At 51.3% G+C, this 21,604-nt stretch overlaps 8 protein-coding genes across 8 annotated transcripts; 4 read left to right on the top strand and 4 right to left on the bottom strand.

The window, feature by feature from the left end:
- Window positions 1–208: 208 nt before the first annotated feature.
- VTN31DRAFT_6609 (uncharacterized protein) lies at window positions 209–3,685 on the bottom strand (the record flags this gene model as incomplete). The annotated part of the gene is made up of 4 exons (XM_069407238.1): window positions 209–947; window positions 1,004–2,814; window positions 2,860–3,231; window positions 3,290–3,685. 4 exons carry the CDS (start codon window positions 3,683–3,685, stop codon window positions 209–211), a joined length of 3,318 nt encoding a protein of 1,105 aa, XP_069258784.1.
- A 704-nt stretch (window positions 3,686–4,389) lies between these two features.
- Window positions 4,390–5,683, top strand: VTN31DRAFT_6608 (uncharacterized protein; the record flags this gene model as incomplete). Its single annotated transcript, XM_069407237.1, has 2 exons — window positions 4,390–4,458; window positions 4,523–5,683. 2 exons carry the CDS (start codon window positions 4,390–4,392, stop codon window positions 5,681–5,683), a joined length of 1,230 nt encoding a protein of 409 aa, XP_069258783.1.
- A 572-nt stretch (window positions 5,684–6,255) lies between these two features.
- Window positions 6,256–6,899, top strand: VTN31DRAFT_6607 (uncharacterized protein; the record flags this gene model as incomplete). The annotated part of the gene is made up of 2 exons (XM_069407236.1): window positions 6,256–6,711; window positions 6,768–6,899. 2 exons carry the CDS (start codon window positions 6,256–6,258, stop codon window positions 6,897–6,899), a joined length of 588 nt encoding a protein of 195 aa, XP_069258782.1.
- Window positions 6,900–8,369: 1,470 nt separating this feature from the next.
- VTN31DRAFT_6606 (uncharacterized protein) lies at window positions 8,370–8,686 on the bottom strand (the record flags this gene model as incomplete). The annotated part of the gene is made up of 2 exons (XM_069407235.1): window positions 8,370–8,434; window positions 8,521–8,686. 2 exons carry the CDS (start codon window positions 8,684–8,686, stop codon window positions 8,370–8,372), a joined length of 231 nt encoding a protein of 76 aa, XP_069258781.1.
- Window positions 8,687–9,746: 1,060 nt separating this feature from the next.
- VTN31DRAFT_6605 (uncharacterized protein) lies at window positions 9,747–12,095 on the top strand (the record flags this gene model as incomplete). Its single annotated transcript, XM_069407234.1, has 1 exon — window positions 9,747–12,095. The coding sequence occupies one exon, from the start codon at window positions 9,747–9,749 to the stop codon at window positions 12,093–12,095; it is 2,349 nt and encodes a 782-aa protein (XP_069258780.1).
- Window positions 12,096–12,425: 330 nt separating this feature from the next.
- VTN31DRAFT_6604 (uncharacterized protein) lies at window positions 12,426–15,509 on the top strand (the record flags this gene model as incomplete). The annotated part of the gene is made up of 1 exon (XM_069407233.1): window positions 12,426–15,509. One exon carries the CDS (start codon window positions 12,426–12,428, stop codon window positions 15,507–15,509), a length of 3,084 nt encoding a protein of 1,027 aa, XP_069258779.1.
- A 94-nt stretch (window positions 15,510–15,603) lies between these two features.
- VTN31DRAFT_6603 (uncharacterized protein) lies at window positions 15,604–17,535 on the bottom strand (the record flags this gene model as incomplete). The annotated part of the gene is made up of 4 exons (XM_069407232.1): window positions 15,604–16,581; window positions 16,641–17,107; window positions 17,160–17,331; window positions 17,383–17,535. 4 exons carry the CDS (start codon window positions 17,533–17,535, stop codon window positions 15,604–15,606), a joined length of 1,770 nt encoding a protein of 589 aa, XP_069258778.1.
- A 1,381-nt stretch (window positions 17,536–18,916) lies between these two features.
- VTN31DRAFT_6602 (uncharacterized protein) lies at window positions 18,917–20,457 on the bottom strand (the record flags this gene model as incomplete). The annotated part of the gene is made up of 2 exons (XM_069407231.1): window positions 18,917–20,176; window positions 20,236–20,457. The coding sequence occupies 2 exons, from the start codon at window positions 20,455–20,457 to the stop codon at window positions 18,917–18,919; spliced, it is 1,482 nt and encodes a 493-aa protein (XP_069258777.1).
- Window positions 20,458–21,604: the final 1,147 nt, after the last annotated feature.

Below are 21,604 nucleotides of genomic sequence, written 5' to 3'. Positions count from 1 at the left end.
AAGACAAGGTGGCGATCGTTCTAGCTTAGAGTTAGGGCTAGGGTTAGCTCCGAGGATATCCCAGAGCGAGTTGAACAGAACTTGTTCGATGCTAGCATGGATAAAGTGCGTTGATACTCATTTGAACGCATTACCCGATCGAAGTTCAAAGACTCCAGAACAAGGGTTTAGCTACAATACACAAAACCAGGAATGTCCAAAATAAAAATCACCAAGCTCCAAGGTCATGATCGAATCTCATCAATTCCCTCTGCGCATCCTCGACATCCTTCTTCGCCTTCATACGCATGTAGAAAATCGGACAGTCGCGGGCTGTGCAGATCACTTCGCAATGCAAGCTGCCCTGGCATCGCTGGCATTGCGTCCACAACCGGCCAAACCGGACCTCCAGTTCCGACACCTTCTTCAAGGTCCGCGAATACAGCTCGCCCATCCGTGGCCGGCAATGGATGCAGACAGCGCCGTTTTTCTCGTCGTCGCCGACGAGCGGTTTCTTGCATCCCATGCAAGTCTGCGTCTTCTTGGCGAATTTCATCAGCCCACCCAGCGAAGGCGCCGCGACGGAAATGGACCGTGTGTGTTCGCCCGTCAGCAGCTGTGCGGCCTTCTTCTCACCAAGGATGGGCTCGAAGATTCGTCCGAGCGGGTTGGCCAGCTGATTTTCTAGGTAGTACTTGGTGTCAATGGGAAGGTTGTGCTCCAGAACATAGAGAGGATCTTCTGATCTTTCGTAGTTCTTCGATCCTCCGGCGCCCTTGACAATAACGTATGCCACACGGTCACCGAGTGTCGGTGCAGAACCCGCATCGCGCTTGCGCATGCGCTCCGCGAGTTCCACGTGGGCCTGCTTCGCGGTGTAGTCGTTCTTGGACAGGGCTTTTGTGATTACGAGCTTCGACATGTCAATCTTATTCTGAAGGAGATCCGAAATTGTCTCTTTGACGTATCTGCGCAGTTTGTCAGTCGTGCACGTAACACCGAGCAGCAGGTCAGTGTATCTTACTCTTGCGCACCATCAATATCCCGATCGATCAGAATTTTGTGCAAGACCGTCTCAATGACAGTTTGCACCAGACGGCAATTATCCCGTCGGACGGTCTCAATCCCTTTACTATCCATCTTATCGTACTTATGAGGGTTGGACCAGTAGATACCCGCATATCGCTTCTTGTTGATGAGCAGGTACGGATAGTACACCTTTTCGAACTCCAGTTTGATGGGCTTGGGAAACTTTTGCGACACGTACTCTGCTGCCTCTTTTCCGAGTTTCATGGCTTCCTCGAGACTCTGGACTCCAAATTTAACCATGACGGAGTCAGTATCACCATAAATGACTTGAGCGTCATGCGAATAGCCATTGGCGATCGTAAATTTGGCCTCCACTTCTGCTTTCGTCTTCTCAATCATCTGACGTCCGTAACTTGTCGTGCTTCCTGCAATTTCCAGGCAAGGGAGTTTGCCGGATGTAGCCCCGGTGAGACCGTAAACACTGTTGGCACTAATCTTCAGCGCCAGCTGCCGACCGTTCAAGACAGCCTTCTTGAACGGATCAGTCTCGACGGCGAGTTCCTTCTTCGCACGTTTACGTGCGGTCAAAAGCTCCTCCAGAATTTGCGACAGCAAGCCCTTCCGCACTTTCGGAGTGCAGAACATGTCACCGTTCGGCGTGACTATATAGTCCTCATCTTTTTTGAAGCCAAACCTCTCAACGGCCTTCTTGCTGAGCAAGGTCGTATAGCAAAGGTTATGCGCCATCATAATGGACGGATACAGAGATGCAAAATCGAGGGTCGCAATAGGAACATCGTAGAACCCACGAATGGGCTCAATGACTGTGGCACCCTCGTATTCCTGCTCATCCTTCCGATTCAAGTTTGGAATCACAAGTTGCTGCTGCCGAGCTTTCCGGTAGAGCTGGCTGATGAACTTCACTTGCTGGCCTCGGGCCAAGAGAAAATTAAAGGGAACGCCCGTCACTCGCGCCATTTCCGTGTAGTTGACAAGACACATCAGCTTGTCCATCAATCTCTGCGGCAGATACGCGTCTTTCAAGCAGTACACTGCTAGTCGTCGTCGAGTATCGGGAGTGCCATTGAACAACTCTGTGATCATCGTATGATGGACGTCCTCCTTCTGCTCCCCCAGGAACTCCGCGCATACAGAGTTCAACGTGTAGCTGCGGAGATGGTAGTCCCGTTGAATCAACTGGAGCAGGTCTAGTTGAATCCGGCCATTAGTATTGGTCGCTTTTGTGTCGCGGTTCCCCATCTGCTTGCTGGAGAAAGTCGTGTCCTTCGCCTGCGACTGGACATTTCGTAGACGAGTCCAGTAAGGGAATCCCGTGCATTTCAAGTGCTTTGCTCGGTCCAACAAATATGGGAAGTCGAAATTTGCGATGTTGTATCCAATGATGACGTCTGGGTCCACTCGTTCAAGGAATTCCCTCCATGCCATGAGCATCTTGGCTTCGTCCTTGAATTCCAGGATTTGAGTGTTGACAATTAGACTACAATCTTCCAGACAGAACACGTTGCGGATGAATGGCTTCGATTCTCCATATCGTGTCACAACGTTGCCGATCTGAATGACGGGATCCTGGCTAGGATCGGGGAAGATGCCTTTTCTCCCGGCGCATTCAATATCGAAGGAAAGGATCCGCAAAGGAGCAATCTTGGACCATTCTCCCTCATTCGAGTGGGCGATCAGGGAGTGGTAGGGGGTGTATGCCTCGATCTGGCAATGTGACTGCTTGTCATGCGGCGCTACCATGCGATAGTTTCCAGCATTGACTTGTACCCAGGACATACCGGTGACCTAGAAGTGTCAGTGCAATCATCGAATGGAATAAACCATTCTTACCCCTGTGTCGATCATGAATCTCAGGACGTATTGAATATTGTCAAACGTCACGACTCCTTCCTCGGTGGTCGGCCATAGCCCCTTGTAATTGAATGCTTGAATGTTCCTCTCCAGGCCTGAACGGAGTTTTGTAATGTGCTTCGGGTCAGTGACAGTGATCTTAATGAACCATCTCTTCTCATTCCCCTGAAAGCCATATAGATTCTCTCTCATCGTAATCGAAACTGAGTGAATAGCTTGTCCAAACTGAGCCAATTTGCTTTCAAGGAATGCCTGATACGGTTTGCAATCTTCTGGAGTGAAGCCGACGGGGGCCGCAATGTAAAGATAATGGCAAAAGTCCGTGACATGCAGCAGCACCGAGTTTCCTTTCTTAACTGGTTGTGAGAATCAAGTGCTAACCGAGTCAAGCCCATAAGGCAGGGCATACCTCTGTCACACCAAATAACCTGACGGTAGGCTTCCCCATGAACACTCCTTCCTCCGCATCGATCTGCTGGAAGCAGATATTATCCGTTTCCGGATTGAATCCATCCAGTGGCGGTCGATCCCATTGCTGATCCTTCTCCGAGTTCTTATCCTTGAGCTCGTTGATATCCTGGCTGAACTTCTCCAGGACTTCTTCGAACTGGCTTCTCTGTGGCTGACTCGATCCGAAGCCCTTCTTTGCGTTGCCGCTGCTTCGGGGAGTAACATTAAGTGGCGTCACTTTCTCACTATCCTCCACCTTGCGCTTCTTTGTCGTAAAGCTTGGTAGAGCATTCCCGGATGTCATTGTGGCATCTGTGAGGATGCGCTTCTGAGGATTTGCGGCGGTGCCTGCCATGGTGAGCGGCGGAAAAAGGTAGGTATGGTACCTACTATCGGGTCCCACAAGAGTGTAGAGTTGACCCGACAAAGTTCAACGGATACAACTTGGCGGCATGAAGCACTTGTAGTTGAGAGTAGGGTAAGGAGCTCAAAACAATGGCCAGAATCTTGTCTAGCGACGGTGAACCGCGTCTGCAGCAGTCGCGTCAGTGACGTGACAAAGCGCTCCTTGAACGCGTCGGATCACGTGGTTCGAGTATATCACATGATTACGGAGTACGCAACTCTCTTTACTCCTTACAGTAATTAACTTAGTAATCTACGAGTAACTTATGTAACCGTAGGAGTAAGTACTATTAACTAGATTGGGTTAGTGCATTGATGTCTAATGAAGATCGGATGACTAATCACTTCAGATCCGCCTTGTGCCGAAATGCCAAGACTACCTCTTTTTTGTTTAGCTTCGCGCGGTCTAATCTTGGCAGCTTCAAGTGCAGTGTGATATTCTGTAGGATCGGTCATCTCGTCTGTACTGACATGGCTAGCATCCAATGCTGGTTTACATACTGTCCTTTGATTCCATGTTTCTCATGATCTATATATCATCTGCATAGGTAACTAGCCAACAAAGTCGCCTCGAATTCTGACATCATGCTGGAAACGGATTCCATCCCAAACAACACGCTGCTGACGAGCCCAGGGCATATTTGAGAAGTAATCATGGGGACCAGGCGGACTCATACGAAAAGCCGCTTGGGCTGTGTCCAGTGCAAAAAGAGGCGAATCAAGGTACTAACGACAGTAGAGTACTATTCGTTCTTGCTTGTTTCCATTGATGCTCATGATTGGACAGTGTGACGAGAGAACACCTACATGCAACAACTGCTTGAAACACAGGATCGACTGCGTCTATCTGATGTCCCCGGTGAAAAGCCGGTTACTTCAGAGTGCAGGCAAATCCGCTGATGTTCCGACTTCGGCCACTGCCCACGTGGAGAGCGACCATTCGAGCCATGCTCCATCACCCATAACACCGTCGATACCAGGGTATTCTGATCCGTCGCAGGCTTATAATAGCTCCTATCGTGATACAGGTCTTTCGTCCAACCTCCACATGCGAGACTTGGAACTCATGCATCACTATTCAACGGTCTGCTATAAGACAATTTCGGAAGACGAAGACTTCTGCGTCACCCTTCAAAACGATGTCCCGAAAAGTGCCGTCGCTCATCCCTTTCTCATGCACGGCATTCTGTCTCTATCCGCTCTTCATTTGGTTAGGGCGCGCCGACAGTCCGAGTCTTGCCGAGAATACGTGGAATTGGCCACGGGCCACCAGGCGCTGGCACTGATGCTGTTTCGGCGGGAGTTGAACAACATCAATCCGTCGAACAGTCCGGCGATGTTCGCATTCTCGATCATTGCCTCGGTGCTCGCGTTCGGATTTGCACAAGCGTCCGAGTTGCGGTCGCTTCCTCCAGTGGATGAGATGCTTCAGATCCTCAACCTTTGCCGCGGCATACAAAAAATACTCGAGACAACGATGGAATGGATCAAAGACAGTTGGGTGATGCAACTGCTGGGGATCAAGAAGGCGGATGATCTCCGGCCACTTCCTCCAGACATGCAAGCTAAGATGACAGCCTTGTCCGAACTAAATGCGGATACGAAACGCACGGGATTCTCTCCGGAGGAAACAAAGGCGCATGAGGAGGCCATCTCCCAGCTGTCCGAAACTTTTGAATATTACTGCTCCGGCTGCGATAGAATCAAACTCTTTCGATGGCCTGTCATAGTCAATTCAACGTATGTCGCGTGTCTCGGAGATCGCCGCCCGATGAGCTTGGTGATTCTCGCGCATTACTGCATCTTGCTGTACTCGATGGACAACCGCTGGTGGTTGGAAGGGTGGAGTCGGCAGTTGCTGGCTGCTATATACGACATTTTGGATTTTTCATGGCGAGAACATATCAAATGGCCGCTGGAGAGAGTTGGTCTAGGCGAGCCGAGGTAGTCTCGCGTCGTTCCTGGCTGCGAGCAGTACCATTCTTGTAAATAGAATTTCAATTTAACACGACTGTTCACTGCTAATTCTCCTCAAACGATTGTTTGAGCCTCCTCAACTGATAGCCTAAAGCTTGGAGGACAGTGGGCGAAGCCTGCCCGTTCCATTTGTCTGGATTGAGGCTCTGCGGGCGAATCCACGGCTAGGACAGTTGTGCAAGGAAGTCGTCGTTCTTTTTAAAGAATCTGTAGATGCTACGGGCTCGATTTCCTTCGAAGCGAGTACCTGGGGCTTTATTAGGCAGATGTATTATCTTTGAAGGGAATTTGACGATTTTGTGAATCGAGAGGTTTTGGGTACCCAGTTGTAAATAGCCTAATCAAAGTACTCGCTACCTTATCTTACTCCTGTACATGGATATGTTGTTGCCTCCTTTGTCTGGAACTTTATTCTTCTCTGTCGATTCAAGTTCGATCTTCATCTATCTTGTACCAGGGTTCCCTAGTCGTTTCTGGATGGAGTAGGCTAGTAATCTGAACTCAACCATCTGCAAACTTATCCAAGCGAATATACACCATATCATGACATCTATTCCTCCGCCGCCGGCTTGTCCACCAACAACGACCATTCCCGCTCCTGCGCCAGCAGCCAAGCCGCCTATCGTCTCCCCGACAGGCCCTCCCGGAGCTTTCCTGGTAGAATTACTCATCTACAATGGAGCACCCTTCAAAGATCACTGGGCGTACTTCGTGCGCTCTCATGCCGACCCTGGCATCGGGACACGAATCCATGCGATGGGCGATGTGAGGAGCGGCTTCGAGTTTCAAATCAACCGTCAACATGATCTCCGTGATCCGGGAAACAGTCCAACGAACAGGGTGCCGCTGCAGTGGGTTGATGCCAAGTACTTCGACTACGAGGAAGGGGTGCTCGATGATAGAGAGTCGAGAGACAACAATGTGCCGCTTTGCGGGTTTGAAGCAAGCGCTTACAAAGCCAAGGTGCCTGAAAAGAGTTTGAATTCAATCGATGACGAAGTGAGTTCAGTTAGACTTCTCACAATCTGCTTTGGCTAAATCTGAGATGTGTCTAGGTCGTGGTACCTGGCAGGAAAATTACGCAAAGGAATTGCCAGACATGGATTGTTGAGTCAGCCGATCAGCTTGTCAAGGACCAGATTTTTAAAGAGGAAGTCTCTGTTTATCTCCATGCAATCAAGCAGTAACCGGAAGATCTCGGGACAGCGTCGCACGGAATGGATAACAACGGGTTGAAGGTCCGAAAACAGCCTTATATGGTGTTTGTTGAATACATACTAATATCATTGAGCTTAGTTCGGCCAGTTCATGACAGATGTATAACAAGAGGGACTTTTGGCTATTTGATAATTTGATGAAACAGTGGTGCATCATGATTTGCAAGTAAAGGCACAGAAACATCACTACCTAAGCTTCAATCGACAGAATTGCTTAGATTTGCTCCGTTGTTGGTTGGTTCAATCGTGATTCTGCGACCGACTGATAGTGGCTTTTGGCCAGTGGCATACCCTAGCTCTGTGATCAAACAAACCGCGAACTTATGTAGTAACCGTAGTCATGGGCAGCCTTAGCACCTTGTTCACGACCCTATTCCATGATAACTGACGAACTCTTAATGTGAATTATTTATGCGTCTCACGGAGTCAAGTACGTCTTAGGTACTACTTCCCCTATATCCATACAAAACCGTAAAGGAGCATATCCAATCTCCTCCATACGGGAATGCTCTTCCAGCATTCGAAGGGTCCCTGGCCCGCATTCTGCGCATCAACCCGACATACAGTTCCTCCCCGTGTGTCCGTCATAGTCACTATGCCACTGCCTAGTAACTTACCTGCACTCGATTCCTGCTCGATCTCCGTTACCATGACAATTACGCTCTATTTCGCTCAGCTAACTGCAATATTAGCTGTGCTCTGTCTCACCTGCTTGCGTAGTATGTCTTACCGGTCTGCTTGCGTGCGCATGCTTGTTCAGATGTTGCCGGTGGCCCAGCCTGCAATTCTGCATTTTCTCCTCCCATTTAGTGCATCTGCTTTCCTGCCAGGGGTCTTTCTGTACTCTGCCCGAATTCTCAACTGGTTTCCATGCTCCTCCCGCTTCCTATGGACACCCGGACGATCCGTCTTGTCCTGGCAGCCCTTTTTAGGGTATATTCTGTCATGTGACACTCCGGCTGCTTGTCCTTTGTCAAGACTCGAGGGCACAGGAGGTCATGTGACCGAAGACTGTTCGAAGAATCGAAAGTCAATCCGCATGATGATGCTGCTCTCGCGCAATTGCGTCTTTCTTCCAGCTACTGCAGTCTTGTAATCAAGTTCCTGCCCTCAATGATCCTGCCAGTAACACTATCATCATCAAGACTACACTGCTGGTGCCAGCGGTAGTCTTTTCCAGTAGTAGTTCACCGCCGGACCGTCTTTTCCCAATATTTGGCAGAAGTTGAGCCAGCTGCACGTCCAGGGACTTCCAGACGGCAGGAAGTTTTGTTGGTAGAGGCCAATGTCTCGTTCGGATGCGCTGGAGGGTGTTTGTTGAATGGACACTCCCTGATCTCTGATCCAGAGCTCGCAGAGATTCTTGCCCGGTGAAGGATCGGGGTTTTGTGGAAGAGAACTGGACTCATAGTTGCAGGAAATGCAGGAGTTCCACTCTTTTTAAATACTCAGCGGCTGCATTGCGTTCAAGAGTCCAAACTCCAACCACAATGCGATGCTGGAGACTACCGTCTAGAATTAGTTCCCGAGCCATTGCGGAGTCTCCGATCCGGGTAAGTAGCTTCTCTTTGGGTTGTTAGTTATCACTCACTGTCGGTCGGTAATTTTCTGGTGCTCTGGTCCCAGATGATATGAATATCGGAAGTCTGGGCATTACGAGTGCGATATCCAGACGCGTCATCACAGCGACGTCTTGCTGAAGTTCTTGAACTGACCGGGCTCTTTGCAGAGTCTTGGTCAAACCACCCACCAGTCATGATCTCGGCGCTCTTCGTGTGTTGCACACCAATTCTACCGCGACTGCATTGTCTGAGCCAATGATTGTGAACGTCAAAGTGCTTTAGCTTTTTGAGCAGTCATGCAAATTTCTCAGTCACTACTCCGTATATCCTGGCACGAGGGACACCAAACACCAACCAGGATATGGTATAGTTCGGGCAACGAACACTGCTGTGTGTAGGGAATGCGAATGTTGGTAATCCGTCACCCTAACAGATCTGGGTAATTGTGAAAAGATCAATATCGCTGCTCTTCCTGCAAAGGGATGAAACTGTTCCTATGTGCCTGGAGGCATGAAATCGGAGAACAGAACGGAGTAAGCGTTGCTAGAATTCTCTAGGTTAACGACAGGTGGATTATGGCTTGGAAGTGGCGTTACGGTACGGATACCTACGGAAGTACATACTCTTGCTTATTATTTACTTGTATTTTCTCGTACGAGACCCGTTCTTGGGAGCCGCGGATACGGTACGCAGTATCCGTACTCCGTAAATATCTACGGTAAGGTCCTCAGGTACAGTCTATTTGTGTCATTGAGTCACGTGTGTATTCTTGGCACCGGCTGATGTCAACAAAGATGAGACCTGTCCTGAGCAACTGAAATTTTGAACCTGGTCTCATTCCCTTGTCTGATGGTTTGATTGGGGCTCCTATTTGCCGTGACTGGTTGATATATCAGTTGACAGACATCGTATTGACAGATTTTGAACCTGAATTAACGCCCTCTGCAATGACAAATTCTGAAATGCCATAGAACCTACTGGAAACATCACTTGTCCTCTGCGCTCTATAGACCAACCTACTACTGCGCTTGCATCAGCAGGGAGTCGTGCATGGTTACCATCAGGGCTATACGAGTGTGCATGCATTGCACAGAGGTCCTGCGAAAGCGGGTCACCATGTCCTGAGTCAATGTTTGTTCACGCGCGACGGTTTTGATGAACGGTTTCGTCGCTCCAACAACATTCGTGTTAGCAATTGCCAACGAGCTTCGATGCTCGTTGCAGCCATTGCGAGGGACAGCAACTCTGCTGTCGAATGACGGACGCTTCGTTCTCTTCTCGAGGACATCTTGGGTGCACACACTGCAACATGGCGATGTTCCAGCCTGAAGCCGATGTCTCCATCTCGGATCCCGAGTCCAGCTCTGAAGATGGAGAGCTGGAATTTCCCTCTCACGCTCATGACCCCAATGCCGCTGAGGATGACCGTAACAGCGAGATGGAGATGCTCGAAGCTTTTGAGCAGCTTGCAATCGACCAGGAGTTTCCAACTAATCCCCGAGCTGGAAATGATCATGGCCTGGGGAACGTGTTAGATCTCGATGCCGATGGACATGCAACGGTTATGACGTCTGCCTTGTTGGAGTTCTACTGCATGAGTCGTGCCGCCGAGATCCTCAATCAGCAACCAGGGTCTCATGGGCAGTATACACGAGATTCCCCGGAAGCGAGGTTCCTGGGAAAGAAGATGTACCAATATCAATCGCAGCTGCTCTCGGCACACGGAGTGGTGGCTGGAGGCATAGATGGGGAGGATTGGGGGTTGACAAGGCAATATTATCGCGACAGCTTGGACATCCTCGGTCGTGCCGCTCTCGAGGGAGTTGACATGCAAATAGCTCCACCGTCAGCCCAAGAAGGAGCACCCGACAGTGCTACCAAGCAAGTCGTGGCCACAAGCAAACAACTCGGAGCAATTACGGAGACAGAGAAACCTCAACAAGAGACCTGGCATCTGCAAAAGCTTCAGCAGGACTCGAGCAGCAGGCAGGAGCTCAATGGTCACGTCGTCGCCCTCAATAGCCTCCTGCAGCCGCCCTCGACCCCTATGAACACACCTTCCCCAGTTTCTATCATTCAAGGGCCCACGACGTCGGTTGTCAGCCAACCATCCCGCTATATGATGGAATTCTCGGAAATCAAGGTCCTCGGGCGAGGTTCGTTTGGCCAAGTGTTTGAAGTCAGGAATCATGTGGATGGTCAGAAATACGCTGTCAAGAAGATCCCTGTAAGCCGGAGACGCTTGGAGATGCTGCAGCAAGATGGTGGTCAGCATCTTGAGCACATCATGAAGGAAATCCGGACATTGGCTCGTCTGGAGCATCACAATGTCGTCCGCTACTACAGCGCATGGATTGAGCACACATATTCAGTTTCGGATCAACCGTCGGAGCGGAAATCCGACGCGATAGATTCCGAAAAGGAAGCAACATCAGGGTCCATTGAAGATCCTATTGATGAAGAACAGAGCTTTGGGATCGTGTTCGAAAATTCAGACGATAACGTAGTGATTTTCGAGGATGACTCCAAATCGATGGTATCGTCCGGTTCTATCTCGCAGCGGGTTGAGCAGAAACCTCGTGGGCGGCACAGCCGCGACAGTCATTTTAGCTCATCATACCGCTCGAAACGAAGCTGGAATATTAGCGGTGCGGATGAGGATGACGATGTGGAGTCCATCCAGAGAAATTTCAGCATACCCGACCCAGCACCTCTGTCGCGGGGTCTCACATCTACCTGGGGCACCGACGGCGACGTCTTCACAGATGGATTGACTGAAGACCCATCGAAGCTGCAGGTTCAATTGCACAAAGGCTCACACCCACCCGCGGTGGTGTTGCATATTCAAATGTCTCTTCACCCGCTTACCCTTTCTACCTTCCTCAGCCCTCGTCCTCCTTCTTTTCGAGTTGATCCAGACCGTCCGCCTTCTCCACGTCACTGCTTCCATCTTCTCCCGTCGTTGGAACTGATGCTGGGTATTCTCGCTGGCATTGAGTATGTCCACTCGCAACGAATTGTTCACCGCGATCTGAAACCCGCCAATATCTTCCTCTCCCCGCAGGATGATCCCGTTCTTACATGTAAGGCATGCAACTGTGAATCCAAAACTGCCTATCGCCCTCGGATCGGGGATTTTGGGCTTGTCGCCGATATCACGCGTGACAGTGAGCCTAGTGCCAGTCGGGCAGTCGTCGTTCAGGATAACCCACAGCAGAAGCGGCATGTGGGCACTGAGTTTTATTGTCCGCCGCGGTCTGCAGCGTCGGATTATTCAGTCGATGAGAAACTGGATATATATGCCTTGGGCGTGATACTTTTCGAGCTTCTCTACAAATTTGACACCAAAATGGAGCGTCAGCTGGTGCTCTTTGATCTGACCCGGAATGCGGACGGCATCAAACTGCCAGCGGACTTCATCTCCAAAGTGGACTGCGGAAGAGTTGCGGTGGACGAGCGACTGTGCATCGCTGATCTTCTGGCTACCTCCATCAAAGGCATGCTCGACGTTGACGCTCGTCGCCGATGGACGTGCAAAGATGTGCGCAAACATCTGGAGCATGTGGTTTCTGTGGTCGAAGGGGTCGTTAAGTGGGACATATAGTACGAGTATACGACATGATGTATGTTCGAGTAGAGATTTGTCTTACACTACACCTATACAGTCCACTCCGTCTTTTCATCTCTGCTTCTGGCTTGGCTTTGTATACAGCAGACCTATTAAATGGTCCTCCCTTAGCAGGCGGGGAAGATGCCTGATTGTGGATGCCTCAGGTTGACACGGTACTTGTACATTCCCCCACACCACTGATCGCTTTCCCGGCTCTGCGGTCCTCTGCCACTTCAGCCTTAATGAAGGCCACTGGAGACCTCTACGATGTGTCGTTGATCGATACCGGATGCCTCCGAAAACGGAGCGCCAGATGACGGCCCCATGGACATCTCGAATGAGGTGAACCGCACGGTCGGCGAACCCAACGGGGCCGACTCGCGATTGGCGCAGGCGCCATCGCCGGCGACCGGTGAACCTGGGCCTGCACTGGAATCTTTACCACCAAGCAGAGATGCGCCGTCTCCGGTCGCCGTGAAAAACCGTCCGATGGACCCTCCGCACGCATCACCCGACGGCGCTTTGCAAGATGAGGCGCAGGGGCGCGACGACCGAAGTCCCTCTTTTCCGCAGCTCTCCTACAACCCGGATGTGGCACCAGAGGACAACTTTGCCGAAGAAAATGCCGATGGAGAGGACGAGGAACCCCCGGTTGCCTCTTCTTTCGAACGTATCGACTCACCGATAGTCTCGGCCCACAAAGGCCGGTTGTACGAGCGGACCGGTGAGGAGGGCGTGGTCCGGATGCACAAATTCTCTGTGTATGAGACGGCAACGCGCTACTATATCGTGGGTATGGATTTGTTGGATACCCGGTTCCGCATCTTGAAGATTGCGCGAACTTCGGAGTCTGAAGAACTGAACCTCGTCGAGGACGACGTTGTCTATACGAAGCAGGAGATGAGCCAGCTTCTAGATGCGATCGATGACGGTAATAAAGGCTCCGGCGGACTGAAGCTCAAATGCAGCGCCTGGGGCTTGCTTGGTTTTATCCGCTTCACAGGCACCTACTACATGTTGCTGGTTACCAAGAGAAGCCAGGTGGCCATGATCGGAGGACATTACATTTATCAGATAGATGGGACGGAACTCATCTCGCTCAGCACACCCACAGGTTCGCGTCTCAGGCCGGAGCGCAACCAGGAAGAGGCACGGTACATTGGCATCTTGAATAATCTCGACCTGACCCGGTCGTTCTACTTCAGCTATTCGTACGATATTACCCGAACATTGCAGCACAACATTGCACGCGAACGGCAACATCTCGAGAATGATCCGCACGCGCTTCCCAAGCACGACTACAACTCTATGTTCGTATGGAACCATCATCTCCTCAAGCCCGCCGTCGCCATCCTGAAGAGCACATATGACTGGTGTCTTCCCATCATCCACGGCTACGTCAACCAATCAACATTCTCTGTGTATGGGCGGCCGATATTCATCACAATCATTGCCCGCCGCTCAAGGTTCTTCGCTGGAGCCCGGTTTCTGAAACGAGGAGCCAATGATCTCGGATACGTAGCCAATGACGTTGAAACCGAGCAGATAGTCTCGGAAATGACAACGACATCCTTTCATTCCGCCGGTCCACGGCTATATGCCAATCCTCGATACACGTCATACGTGCAACACCGAGGTAGCATCCCCCTGTATTGGACACAAGACAGCAGCGGTGTCACTCCGAAGCCGGACATTGACATAAACCTGATTGACCCGTTCTACTCCGCCGCCGCGCTACATTTTGATAACCTCTTTGAGAGGTATGGAGCTCCGGTGTGCGTATTAAACCTCGTGAAATCGAGGGAGCGAACGCCGAGAGAGTCCAAGCTACTCAAGGAGTATACCAATGCCGTCAACTATCTCAATCAGTTTCTGCCTGAGGACAAGAAAATCATCTACAAAGCGTGGGATATGAGTCGGGCATCCAAGAGTCGAGACCAGGATGTCATTGGTACCCTTGAAAACATCGCGTCGGAATTGCTTCCTCTCACCGGGTTCTTCAAGAATGGGGATGATGAGGAATCGGGCTTGCGGCTGCAAAACGGCGTTGTCCGTACCAACTGCATTGACTGCTTGGATCGGACAAATGCTGCGCAGTTCGTGATTGGCAAGCGAGCGCTGGGCTATCAGCTCCATGCTCTCGGTGTGATCGAGGGGACGCAAATCGAATACGACACGGACGCGGTGAATCTGTTTACAAACATGTGGCATGATCATGGTGACACGATCGCGATCCAATACGGGGGCTCGCATTTGGTCAATACCATGGCCACGTACCGAAAAACGAACCAGTGGACGGGTCAGTCGCGGGATATGGTGGAGAGTTTTAAGAGATACTACAACAACTCATTCCTGGACGCGCAGCGGCAGGAGGCATACAACCTTTTTCTTGGAAACTACATCTATGCGCAAGGACAGCCGATGCTCTGGGATCTACCAACGGACTACTACCTCCATCATACGGATCCGCGGAGATGGGGGAAGCTAAAGCGGCCACACTACATCCGCTGGTATACGCCCGAGTTCCTCGAGAAACGGACCATGACGAAGCCAGTACCGGCATCTGCTGTCAAAGACAAACCACTATGCTACTACGATGACTACTGGCTAGAGTACTACCGGCCTCTGGCGGTGTCGTCATTTTCCAAAGTTTTTCCCTTCCGGATGAACTCGACCCTGCGCTACCTGCCATTCCGCTGGACTCAGAGCGGCCGCTACGACCTTAGCCCATTCGTCGTCCGAACGCAGAGCGACAGCGGCAGCCGCGACCGATCGGGGACACAGTCTCGTCGGGGGGTCAAGATCCAAGAGCCGGACTCCAGCAACGATCAGTCCGACAACGTTCCTCGCTGGCAGCATCTCCCACCCTCTGCAGAGATGCAGCCGCCGGCAACGGGTATCATGAAAGATATCACAATGCTCAGCAGCACCACGCTCCTGCCTCCCTCCACCGCCCCGGACAGCGTGCAGAGCACGCAACCGGCGTCCCCCACGAAGGCGCAAGCCGCGCAGTGGACCCTCCGCCAACTAGTTGAAGATTCGCTAAACCCGTCCGTAACCGCGGCCGAAGCGGAGGAGTACGAGCGATACATCAACCACCCGCTCAAAGTGCCGCTAGTCGTGACATCGGACGACTCGCTCGAGGCAGAGGCCATGCTGCGCGAGCGCGGCGCGAACTTGGAGCTGCTGGAGTACGTGAACAAGGCCCGTCTAGCCAGCGACCGTATGGGTGGTGGCAGTGATGAGGCATACGTCTCCGGGGAGGATTTCTCGGATTACATCGAGTTCTTAACGGTATCTGAGGAAGGGCTGACCGTCACCAGGGAGGATTATGATAAGAAGCGGTATAAGCGGTACCGGCAGTGGTTGAGGGGGAAGAGTCTGTTCAAGCAGCGGGTGGACCCGTAGATCTGTCCTCGGTCACAGTTATGGATTGTATGATACCTAAATGAGTTATGACAGAATGATATCGCGGATGTATCATGTTCTTTTGTGATTCCGTTCAAAAAAACTCGGCATCATCTGCATCAATCTCACCTAGTAGCAGCTCCTTCAATTCCCCGTCTGCATCCACCAACCGCCGACATTCCTGCCCAATGTCCACATCATCGCCCAGCAAATCCCGCTCGCGCTCATCTTGCGCCGCCGCATCAACGGCAAGCTTCAGCAAATGCACCATACCACGTAGCTTCTTTTTCAACACCGCAACTTCCTGACCATCTCTGCTGCTGCTCACGGACGCATCGACGGCGAGATTATTCCAACACCCGCAAGCCGCAGCGAGAAGCTCACCACGCCACCGCCAGACACGAGGATGCGCGTTTAGAATCACCGCTTTCGCGAGCGCGACGCCTGCATGGATCAAAGGCGGATGGGCCGGCGCAAACGGGTTGGACAAGGTGGTATAGACGAGCGGGATGAGGTCCTTGATGTATTTCACGGCGTGGATGCGGAGTTCGGCGACGAGGGTGGTGGTTTGTTCGAGGAGGAAGGTGGAGAGGCGCGGATAAGGGAAGGAGGAGAGGAGGGTGGACGAAGAGGTGGCAGCGGCGGAGGCGGAGCGCGCCGGGCTGGAGGAAACGTGGTGGAAGGAAGGGATGGCGCTGTCTCGGAGAAGGGTCGCGAGTCGCGCGGTGTATTGCTTGGCGTCATCTTCGGTGGATTTGCTGCTGTTGATTTGGTAGCGTGTCTGTAAAACGAGGAGTAGAGCCGAATACGCGGCTGACAGGATCTGCATGGCCTCGTCCTCCGGTGTGAGGGTGGGCAGCGAGAGCAGGCAAGGAACTAATGCGTCGTCGAATACTGCCGACAGATTCGTCCGCCGCAGGATATCGGACTCACTTGCGCGGATCGGTGTCACAAATTTGGTCAAAAGGTTGCAGCCGAGTGTCTTGAAGGCGAGACTGTCGTCGTCGATAAGGGAGAGGATTGGGGGAACGAGCAGTCCGAGATGAGATTCCAAATGTTCCGCGTCCGCGGGCTGGCCGCAAGTCAGCACAGCATGTTCCTGGACCAAGGAGGATGGGGGAGAGGACCGACCAGATACTGCGACAGCGCCCAATCCACAACCGCTGTCGCATACACGTCGCGGAACTTCCACGGCTTGGTCTCCGGATCCGTCCAATCCACGTCGAAGCGCGGCCGCGGGAGAGGATGGAAATTCTTCCGACCTGCTGGGGTGATGGCTGGGTTTCTTGTCTTTGCGAAGAGCGGCCTGATTCGTTTTTCCAGGACGTCTTGCAAGGTCTGCCAGAAAGATGGACTGTCGCGCGTCCCCGCGATCGACCGTGACAACGCCTGCGCATCGGCATATACCGTGTTGCTTGTCCACGGATCGCGGTCGGAAGACGCAAAACTGGCGACGCAGGTCACCAGGTCCGCCGCGTTTTCCGCCTGCAGAATCGGCGATATAGCATTGAGCAATGAGAGACACGCAATGGAGAGCGAGAACCGTTGCCGCTTTCGACGCAACGGCGTCGACAGAGCCGCTTTTGGTTTCTTCTCTTCTGCGGCAGAGAATCAGAACTGGGCTAAGTCATACTCGATGATCAAACATACCATCTGCAGAGTATGTCCCTTCTAGCGCGTCAGCAAATTCGGACGATGGAAGAGACACCTGGGTAAGCCATGCGTAGAATGCCGCGATGGCCTCGACATCATCCTCGTTAGGATTCGCTTCGGGGCTCCATGTACTTAGGACGGCCCTTGCGACGACGAGGTTTTCGATGATCTGATTTCATCGTTAGTGATGCTTTTAGCAGCCATGTTTATTTGAGCAAACCTGGAGATCGTCCTCTGATTCGTGCGAAAGAATGTGTCGCCATAATCGGTCCAGATCCCCAGGAATTGAAGTGATATGCCCGTCAAGAGGCGGAATACTGTCTTCGTCTAAATTCTGGAGGCGCGCGTGTGCTTCTGCTCGAAGACCGTCCATGTCGCGATGAACGAAGTGTGGAATCAGAAGCACGAGAAAAATAGTAGGCTACTCGTAGTATCCGTAGTCCTGGCTTTGCTTAAGCCATTCAGTATAAAGTAGGCGTACGCTTTTTACGTGGCGAAAAGTCATACCATGTGTTTAACGATTCCCATCCTTAGCATCCCGTCTAAATAGCATCTGTGACAATCAACCGGATGTCGAGATGGAACATGAGCTTGGAGTTGGAACCTGTTCGGTTCTCCAAGAATTTCCCCGAGCCTTAACGACTCAACTATGAGTAGTTAAACTAAATTCGGCTTCAGTTATTACCTAGGTAGATTCTTGGCATTGTAATCAAGTTTTGAAAGACAATCCATACCTAACTTTAATAATAGGTTAGGTATTTTTCATTTCATTGTTGTGAAACTTTTGTAATTTTGAAATGGCTCGGGTACTCGGGTCTTGTGGCCTAAGACTAGCCCTAACTGACTGCTCGAGGATGCCATCATCTTTCCTACCATCATCATCTCTACATCCTCTTTTCCCTCAAAGTTAGTAGAACTAACATATCCAACCATCATTTTTCGAGTTCCAAAAGTTCAAGGTCCCGCCATTTTGCCAATAGTTAGTATACGGAGTACTCCTTATCCGACGCCAACTCAATGGGATATTCCTGGTCGATCAACGAGCTTCAGGCCATGATCGAAGATCTGTCCATCAAAAAGGAACAGAAAGTCAATCCACGTGCAACCGTAGAGCTTTATGATTAGGGAGTTTAGCCAGGGCCCTTGCGGTTCAAGATGGCAGGGCTGTCCGCTTTCAGGCCTTTAATTTTCGCCGTGCTTGGTCGTCTGAAGTGTGTTTTCTATTACTATACTCCGTACTTATCATTTGAACGTCCATCTACTGATCCCATTTTCCAGTGCTTTGCTGAACTGCCTTCGATCCGAATACTTTGCCGGTTCAATGCCGACACACGGTTTCAGAACAGTCATTGGGGAGGCAACTGGCTCAACCAAGTAGATGTGAGGTCTTACTCTGGCTCTACTACGTATAACTATGGGCATTGTTTTGATGTGCATCACCGTCAAACAGAATCTAATCAGGTTGTTGAGTGACGCTGACGCTGGCGATTTGCAATCGATTTTGACTAAGATTTGGGTAGACCAGGGTATTTGAGCATTTCCCAGAGCACAGTGCTTCGTGGGATTTGGGATTCTAGTCAAATCTTGACCACAGTTGAATTTTATTTTTTTTTCGAGTTTTGAGGGTGAAAATGGCTCAGGAAGATTGTCTCCATAATACTGATTACTCAAGGTAGCCTGACTCGATATATCAAGTACAGCAATCGACTCAACCCACCAAGAACCGTCAACCAACACTGTGAAGGATGAATCAATCACAATTCCATTATCTGTTGCTCGATCTTAGACCATTGATCCTTGCGCAGCCGGAAACGGAACCACCAATTGCCCCTTGCATCCTTGCCAATCGCAGAGCCCATGCTGGGGACCGCGAAATTAGTTATGTCCATAACGGAGATGTAGAACGCCCTCCCCAGTTGGTTATAGCGTTTTTCGAGCGACGTCCCAACGTTGGTGACTGCCGGCGAGAAATCTAACTCGAAGAGGCTCCCTCTTCCCCAGCTGGCGAGCATTATCATCTTCATATCGGAGTCACCTACCAAGATGGGGTAGCCGGTCCTCTCCATGGCACTTTTGGACTCTGCCAGGCTCGCATGTACCTGCTCTGGGGTTCGCTGCTCTGCGAGACTTTTGCGAACTCGCATTGCCAGATGACCGAGAGGTTCTTCGAGGACCTGACGGGCAGTCATGACCGTCCAGCATGAGTTCACGCAATTTGTAATCAATGCAACGTTGGAGGACGGGACGAGACCCATTTGTGCAAGGACGCCGCGGCAGTCAAAGGCATTCATGATGCTGATGGTGCGGCTGGGTGCGGATCGTTCAATGCGCGTTAGGGCTCTTGCCCACCACGCGCTCAAAAGGTCATTCTCGCTGACAAACAGCTTGTCATGGGTGTCAGGGTTTCGAGCGGCCAGGTCCGCCAGAGCGTTCTGGCGCATCTGCTGCACCTTTTCAGCGGGGAAGAAAGTCACTCGTTCTTCGCTTCCGTAACACAACGATTGGAACTTCGTGCGAATACCAAATATGAACAACGGAATGCCACGGAGGATCTTATCAGCGATGACAAATCGTGGCGGCCGAGGTTTTTCGAAGACCTTCAACATAGGATCGGTGTCGAAGCCGAAGAATGGCGGCACTTCCTCTTCCTTGCCGTGGAGTATCGCAAGCCATGCCCGCAAAATGGCTCCAAAGCCAATAGCATCTGTCAAGCAGTGGAGAAAAGCTATCGTCACGCAAGTGGCATCGGTGAAAGTGACTATCCGAAGGCCCAGCTGGGGTGTGTCCGAGTTGGCCCATTCCTTGTAATCTCGAGGCATGCGGGGGTCCCCCAGCAGTGAGTTAAACTTGTCGCCTCCATCGAATATGGCCGGCCGATCGCCGCCGCCGCGAGGGAGACGAGAGCCGACGGGATGGTCCGCGATAGAGGATTCAAAATGCTCGAAACTGTACAGAAATGACGGACGACCATCATCAAACGTCGCGGGGAGATGATATTCCAGCTTTCCTTCTGGCTGATCCATCTTGTTAGATCTACCAGCTCATCTAAACTCCTTTCTTACATCAGACCGACATTGATTCTTAACCGAGCGCCTAGTTTCCTCCACCCTTTCATCTCCAGTAACCGGGCGAGTGCCCCGCGAAGTTTTTCCGCATCCAGGACATCGTCGAAGCAGAGACTGACTTGGAGACGCATGTCTCGAAATATAATCTGGTCGTCCAAGTAGTTAAAAGGCAGGACGGTGTCCGTCGGAATCTTGGCCGGAGCCGCGGGCTTGCTGAACGGGACACCCATGGCGAATCACTGCTACCAATCTCGCAGGCACAACTTTCAACTGGAGGTCCAACGAGAGAACACGTCCGAACTAGCCTCCTATCGAATAAATGAAGCGTGTGGTCGAGACGACAGTTCTATCGGTTTTGCGAAGCGAACATCGAGCTGCGGGGTTCTCGCCAACGTGAGAGACCCGACTGCATTATGATCTCGCCTGTCTATAAAGCAATCTTCGCATATTTCGCTTTGCGTGGCCATATTGGATGGCTTCATTGACCTTATCCGGATGTGGAAAATACTGTGTAGATATCCCCTGCTACCCCCTTGGACCCTGGAATAGTTGTAATGGTCGTATGGACCCAAACGGGCAAGGATGAAGCTTTACCGTTGCAACGCCTCCGCCCTAAGAGACCGTTGGATGGTGTTAGTAGTACCTCAAGAGCTCTAGACTACAGGGTACAGGGTACACTACGTGTACGACACTTGGTATGATACCGTATCGTCACCGTACTGTCACATGCATTGCCTCTCCCCGGTATCCATTGCAGCGCGCGCCAGTTGACTGACTCACTCCTTGCCTCCAGGCACCTATCTGTTCCTTGTTTCTTCACTGTCCCTGTTGCACAGTCTGGCACTCCTTGCGTATAGCTATCTATCAGCCATCTCTTTGAGGTGGCTGGTTTCTGTCTTTGTCTTGCCATTGTGTACCTACTACTAAAGTAACCTCCGGTACTCGAAAGAAGTAATACTAGGTACCTCTATTTAGTGAGCTTACGATCTCCTCGAGATTCGAGGAGGCAGAGAGAGTTCAGCATTCTCTAATGCATCAGAGCATCTGCTTCATTTGTTTCGTGCGCTCTCGTAGCGTTTCCCTCGTAACAGGATAACGCCGCTTCATTCCTCAACTCGGCACTCCATTCAAGAGCCAGCCCACATCATGCACATGCTTTGCCAGCAAACGAATCATGAGACGGCCTTTGAACCTTTCAGTCACCTCGCTTCAGTGAGTTGAAACTTATTCCGATCTCCAATTCAGTACCGAGCACTCCTTGTATTCGTACTATATGTAATAAGGTACGGATAGAAGTAGAAGACACGCGCGGAATCGGTGGCTTCTACTTACTCATACTCGTACTAAAACCAGGTTTTTCTTAATTTCAGATTTCAC

This window comes from Thermomyces dupontii (assembly GCF_041956625.1).
Source record: "Thermomyces dupontii strain NRRL 2155 unplaced genomic scaffold VTN31scaffold_7, whole genome shotgun sequence".
NCBI lineage: Eukaryota > Fungi > Ascomycota > Eurotiomycetes > Eurotiales > Trichocomaceae > Thermomyces > Thermomyces dupontii.
Note: the sequence above shows the minus strand (reverse complement) of the source record. Positions and strands in the feature narration are given on the sequence as shown.